This window comes from Rhinopithecus bieti, unplaced genomic scaffold (genome assembly GCF_001698545.2).
Source record: "Rhinopithecus bieti isolate Rb0 unplaced genomic scaffold, ASM169854v2 scaffold_52453, whole genome shotgun sequence".
Classification (NCBI taxonomy): Eukaryota; Metazoa; Chordata; class Mammalia; order Primates; family Cercopithecidae; genus Rhinopithecus; species Rhinopithecus bieti.
The window spans coordinates 5944-12826 of NW_016820377.1; the positions used below are offsets into that span (position 1 = coordinate 5944).

The 6883-nt window shown below is 47.9% G+C and overlaps 1 protein-coding gene across 2 annotated transcripts in view; it reads left to right on the forward strand.

The window, feature by feature from the left end:
* Positions 1–1951: 1951 nt before the first annotated feature.
* Positions 1952–6883, forward strand: part of GNL3L (G protein nucleolar 3 like) — a 37000-nt gene continuing 32068 nt past the window's right edge. The window contains exons 1-4 of one of the 2 annotated variants that reach the window (XM_017859778.1): positions 1952–2002; positions 2818–2943; positions 3283–3350; positions 5723–5788. In XM_017859778.1, the coding sequence (XP_017715267.1) occupies positions 5773–5788 (16 nt within the window). In that variant the 5' untranslated portion in view covers positions 1952–2002; positions 2818–2943; positions 3283–3350; positions 5723–5772. Of the gene's footprint in view, positions 2003–2817; positions 2944–3136; positions 3251–3282; positions 3351–5722; positions 5789–6883 lie in introns of those variants that run through there. The other variant, XM_017859777.1, reaches the window with a different exon arrangement.

A 6883-nucleotide genomic window follows, 5' to 3' on the forward strand; every position in this document is an offset into this window, starting at 1 on the left:
AAAAAAAAAAAAAAAAAAAAATTAGCTGGGCATGGTGATATGCACCTGTAGTCCCCTAGCTACTCGGGAGGGTGAGGTAGGAGGATCCCTTGACCCCAGGAGGCGGAGGTTGCAGTGAGTGGAGGTCATGACACTGTACTCCAGCCTGGGGGACAGAGCAAGACACTGGCTTTAAAAGAAAAGAAAAGAAAAGAAAAAAAAAGGAGGAAATACACACAAAGCAATAATACATATTTTGCAAGAATGCATATATGCAAAAAAATGCATAAAACACCTTAGAATGGCTGCCTATAGGAGGGAAATGAAAGTGGGAAGTAGAGATGAAAGAGATTTTAAAAAATAACACAATCTCTCACTAAAGTAATAAATATTCATCAAATACATGGAAAACACAGAAAAGTACAAGGAAGAAAATTAAATTCACTGATAATATCACTTTGACTTGTTAGAAATGCAAATCCGCAGCCCTAAACCAGACTTACTGAATCAAAACTCCGGGCATGAGGCCCAGTAATTGGTGTTCTAACAAGCCCTCCCAGTGATTCTGATGCTGGGGAAAGTTAGAGAACCACTAATCTAGATTTAACTATTATTAACATTTTGTTTCAGATCCTTGTAGTCTTTTAAAAAATATGAAATATTTCTGACATACGAATAAGTATAGAGAATATAACAAAAACCCACGTACCTACCACTTAGCTTAGAAAGCAAAATATTAGACAAACAGTTGAAGTTCCCTGTGTATCTCTCTCTCATTCTGTTCTTTTGTTTTCTTCCCCAGAGGTAATCAGTATTCTGGATTTGGTATTTCTCCTTAAAAATTATTGTTGGCTGGGGGCGGTGGCTCACACCTGTAATCCCAGCACCTTGGGAGGCCAAGATGTGGTTGGGTCACTTGAGCTCAGGAATTTGAGATTAGCCTGGGCAACGTGGCGAAACCCTGTCTCTACAAAAAATACAAAAATTAGCCAGGTGTGGTGGTACAAGCCTGTAGTCCCAGGTACTCAGGAGGCTGAGGTGGGAGGATGGCTTGAGTCAGGGAGGTGGAGGCTGCAGTGAGAGGAAATCAAGCCAGTATTGCAGCCTGGACGACAGAGCAAGACCTGGTCTCAAAAAAAAATTGTTTATATATCTATTTAATCTATAAGCAACATTGTTTGCTGTTTTCTAGATTTTAGAACTTTATATAAATGGTTTCATACTTTATGTATCCTTCTGCAATTTGTATTTTATCTCAGTATTGTGTTTTTGAAATTTAGCCGGGTCAATGCAATGCATTTCTCATTGTAGTATTCTGCATAGTATTCTGTCATATGGCTATACCATAATTTACTTATTCATTCTCCTGTTGGTGGAATTTTGGGTTGTTCACATTTTTTTCTCTATTACAAACAGTTCTGCAATGAACATTCTCTCACATACTCATTGAGCAAATGTATAAGAATTTCTCTAGGAGTTAAAGTTTAGGGGTGATCTCCATCTATCTATCTACCTATCTATTATTCAATCATCTCCAATACTAGAATTGCTGGGTCCCAGGGTCATCTTCAGCTATTCTGGATACTTCCTAATTGTTTTCCAAAGTCATAATAGTTTCCACAAGATTTCATTGTATTTTTTCCCTTATATCTTGTGCATTTGGGATTTTAAAAAGTCCTTCCCCAGTCAACAAATCACAAAGATATTCTCCTGCATATATTAACTTCATAGTTTTACCTTTCACATTCACAGTTTACCCTCTTAGGTGGAAAAATAGGGATCCAGTTTTAAATTTCTTTTCCTGGAGAGCCAAATTTCCCAATGCCATCTGCTAAACAGCCCATTTCCCATTGGTTTGTGGTGCAGGCCTGTAAACTCACCCATTTAACAAACATTTGTTGAAGCCTGCCTCGTACCAGTTTTGTGCTGGGTGTTGTTGAAGGCTTGAAGTTACACGGCCCCTGCTCTCAGGGAGTTCACCCTCCTGTGGAGACACAGCCACATAAACAACTACAATATTGTGGTAAGTGCTAGCTTAGCTGTACAGGTAAGGTGCTCTGGGTTTCTGACTCATCTGGGAAAGTCAGGGAAGGTTTCATCGAAGTGACAAGTTAGGTCTTAGAGAAACAGAAAAAAATTGCAAATGCAGGGGGAAAGGTGCAAGTGATCAGGGCTGGTTTGGGGTCCAGAGGAATTTCATGTGTCTCTAGGATGAGTGGTTAGAAGCCCTCCAACAAAGTAGAGAGATAGTGAGTCCTGTTTATGCAAGGGGAAAAGGGACAGAGGGAGTCATTTTCAGCCCATCTGTGCTTGAAGTGGAGAAACAAACCCACCCTCGGAGGCACAAAGTCCCACCTACTCTGTGCCCTACTCCAGGGTTTAGGCTTGAGGAAAAGGAGGGGCTGGAATTAAACCATCAGGAAGAAAACATTTTCAGACTAATATTTACTATTTTGTGGGGTAGACTTCACTTCCCAGCCAGCTCCTTGAGATGGCTTCAGAAACCCCTACTTGCCCCACTCCAGAGAGATAAATTCATTCCCTTCTGTAGAAGCTGCTCTGGGATTGAGGGAAGGATGGAGTAGGAGGGGAAGAAGGCAAAAGGGTGGGAGAGGCTTCTAGTTGTTCTGGTTTCTGCTCCAGCTCGGGTTGGGTCTGACCATAGATCTGAACGTATGCAGAGAGAGCTGGGAGTGCTCAGGGATTGTCTGGGGCCCAAGGACCCGGGAAGGTGGTTGGGAACAGCTAACCAATTCACTTCAGGTGGGGAATACTCGGCCAGACATGTGACCTAGGCGGCCATTTTCTCACACCCTGCTGTCGCCATCTTCCATGCAGACAAAGAGACCATCCCCCACCCTTGTCTGATTCGGGCGTGGTGACTGCGTGGTTACTGAGATTTGGAAGCACGCATATTTAACCCCAGACAGATGCCCGCAGACAACATTTTGGCTTGCAAGTAGGGTATGTAGCCGCACCAGTCAACCCGCCGCTTCTTCCCGGTCACTTGGCCGTCCTCCTTCTCCCTCCTCCGCTATTTCCTTACCTACGGGGCAGCCAGGAGGCGGGGCCAGCGTGGTCGCGAGGAAGGGACGGGCGGGCGCGAGCTGTCAGTCAGAAGCCCCGCCCCTCGCGGAGAACGCACAGTGGGCGGAGTCGGGCGCCGCCGGCCTGGGATCCGGAAGTCGGAGCCTAGCTGCGCGAGAGCATCTGCTCGCCCAACCGACTTGTCGTGTTGCCCTCGCTTCTCAGATCTCCGCCGGAAGTGTAGGTAAGAAACCACTCTCCTCTTTTCTTACCTAGACGGCCGGGCAGTTAGGATCGTGTATTGGATGTGAAACCGAAGATGCCCGCCAGCCTGGAATAGAGAGGTAAACAGCCGGATCCCTTCCAGGGTAGAAGGACCCGGAAGAGGGGCAGGGTTCGCGGCACACGTGGAAACGCGCCTAATTGCCTTTTCGCCGAGTGGAGTTTGCCGGGAGAGGGGCATTGCCCCATCCCAGCTAGAAAGGTGTAGACCCGGGACACACGGTGTAGAGAGGCACAAACTTCACTTGTGTGGTGAAGCGTTGATCGTCCTCAAGATAGTGAGGCTCCATTCTGCATTCACCCTGTATAGACAGGAGTCGACCCACCGAAGGAATGGGGGACATCAACCCCAACCGTGTAGAGACATCTCCCTCAACCCAGCTGAGCATCGCAGACTTCTCCCGACTTAAGGCACTTCCTTGGCTTGGCTCTAGACAGCCGCCTCGAGGCACCTCCTCAGGACAGACAGAGGCTTTGATGTATCTGCCCCCATACCAGTATAGAGGAGCTTAGAAACATTTAATATACAGAGGGAGGGCACCTCCTCCCCATTCACATACATAGACTTAGAGCCCTCAGTGTCCCTCCCCAACTCACCCGTTCCCAAAGTGGTTGCAGATACAGGCCTCATCCTATAGACAACTAAGCCGATTGCCCCCTCCTCCTAGGTTAGATTGAGTCCCCATTGTGGAGAATCAGACCTGATCCCTACTTCCGTAGCCCCGTTTTACCGAATGTGTAATTTTCGAAGCACCCAAACAGAAACAGACCTTAATCCATGAAGAGACAGGTCTGCCCCTTGAGGGGCCATGGGGGTAGAGGGGCTCAGATGTGTTCCTCTCCTTTTGAGGTAGACACAGATCATCCCCCTACCTCCCCTACCTCCCCCAAAGATTTAGAATCACTAAATGTAGCAAGGGAGATACCCCACAGGAGCAGATATGCAGATCTCCCTCCCTGTAATGTTGAGAGGGAGTGACATCGTTGATTACTCGGCAGTGCAGTGCCTACGGTCTCTCCCCTTTACCCAAGGTGGTGGAGCTCAGATCTGTTTCTCTCCACCCAGGGTAGAATCACAGACGCCCCCACCCCCAAGTATTAGGGCTGATCTCTTAATTTATAACTGCATTGCCTGCCCCTTCCACACACCACCCATGCAGAGAACCAGAGCCCCTATTTCTTTCAGTGTTAGTGTGCTGCTGACTTCAACCAGCATAAAAGATGAAAGTTGTCACAGTCCACCTCCCATAGAAGGGTCCAGAATAGCTCACTGCAGGTAAGGTGCAGACCTGCTTATTCAAAGCTGCGTAGTTGCGGAATCAGGCATGTTGATCCCGCACCTCAGCCCTCTCCAGGGTAAAGAGATGCAGGACCCATTCCCACAATCTAGAGATAAACAGATCTGTGGTTCTTTTCCCATGCAGCAGAGATGCACACAGCCACTTTGTGGGTTTCCCCAGTTTCTCTGCACCCCAGAGTAGGGGGACAGATGGCAATCCTCCCAACCCAAATCACCAAGGTATAGACCCCAGGCATAGGCACAGATTTTTACCCCTTCCAAGATTTTGGACTTATCTCAGTCCATATAGACACTCAGGTAAGAATCCCTGTTCTGTGGCCGGGCACGGTGGCTCAAGCCTGTAATCCCAGCACTTTGGGAGGCCGAGGCGGGCGGATCACGAGGTCAGGAGATCGAGACCATCCTGGCTAACACGGTGAAACCCCGTGTCTACTAACAAAATACAGAAAACTAGCCGGGCGCGGTGGTGGGCGCCTGTAGTCCCAGCTACTGGGGAGGCTGAGGCAGGAGAATGGCGTAAACCCGGGAGGCGGAGCTTGCAGTGAGCTGAGATCCGGCCACTGCACTCCAGCCCGGGCCACAGAGTGAGACTCCGTCTCAAAAAAAAAAACAAAAAACAACAACAAAAAAGAATCTCTGTTCTCAGGCCCCTTTTCCCCAGGGTAGACTCCTGGGCTCTATTTACGCCCTTTCCCACCACCTCTCCAGAGGGTAGATGAGATATAGAATCCCCTACTTGGGAAAAGAGGCACTATTATCACCCCATATAGAAGTAGACCATCCTTGCGTGCCCCTTTCCCCTCAGTGTGGAGGTGTTTAGCACTAGTCTTCTACCTAGAATATAACACTACAGTGTGGAGGAGTAAGAACCAAAGACCTCATCTGATGATTTGAGCCACTGACTCCACCCGGGATGAGGTTGAGACCTATTCCTCCCTTTGGGTAATATGACACTTCCTTCTCTGTGTGGACTCAGCCATATGAGGCTCTAGCTTCAGCTTCTCCCAGTTTTCCTAATTATTACGGCTTCCTCATAATGTTCTTTAACATTTTACTTTTAGGGGACTTAGGAGGGGGCTTGTGGCATTGTGGTTCCCAGCTGTCTTCAAATTGCTTCTTCTCCCATTCTTACAGGAAGAGAACAATCAGATTTGAATCTATCTGCTTTCAAGCTGGTCATCGCGATGAAACTTAGACACAGTGAGTTTCCTTTACCACCCCTCCCAATCCTGTGCTTGTAATGAATATTCATAGAATTTCACTGCAACTTTTTGTTGTTTTGGGTTTGGTTTTTTTTTTTTTTTGAGATGGAGTCTTGCTCTGTCGCCCAGGCTGGAGTGCAGTGGCCGGATCTCAGCTCACTGCAAGCTCCGCCTCCCGGGTTTACGCCATTCTCCTGCCTCAGCCTCCTGAGTAGCTGGGACTACAGGCGCCCGCCACCTCGCCCGGCTAGTTTTTTGCATTTTTTAGTAGAGACGGGGTTTCACCGTATTAGCCAGGATGGTCTCGATCTCCTGACCTTGTGATCCGCCCGTCTCGGCCTCCCAAAGTGCTGGGATTACAGGCTTGAGCCACTGCGCCCGGCTTGGGTTTTGTTTTGAGATGGAGTCTCGCTCTGTCACCCAGGCTGGAGTGCAGTGGTGCAATCTCAGTGCACTGTAACCTCCGCCTCCCGGGTTCAAGCATTTCCTGCCTCAGCCTACCGAGTAGCTGGGATTATTGATGTGTGCCACCATGCCAGGCTACTTTTTGTATTTTTAGTAGAGATGGAGTTTCACCATGTTGGCCAGGCTGGTCTCGAACTCCTGACCGCAAGTGATCTGCCCCTATTGGCCTCCCAAAGTGCTGGGATTACAGGCGTGAGCCACTGCGCCCGGCCTTCACAGCAGCTTTTAAAAACTGCTGAATATGTTTCAGATCACTCAGTCTGGGTCTTTTTCATATGGTATCATTGCTGTCTTCCTGACTTCCTTGTGAGAGAATGTTTCCCTTATGCCCCATTCTCAATTTATAGATGAGGAAACTGAGGCTTAGCAAGGTTAAGTGATTTGATCTGAGGTGAATTGCGATAAATAACATATCACACTGCCTATAACCCCAACATGTCCTAACATTTTTCTCTATCAGTTGGTACCATAAGTTGTACTAGTGGTTAAGAGCGTGCTTGTAATCCCAGCTGCTTGGGAGGCTGAGGCAGAGGAGAATTGCTTGAGCCTGGGAAGCAGAGGTTGTGGTGAGCCAAGATCATGCCACTGCACTCCAGTATGGGCAACAGACTGAGACGCTATCTCAAAA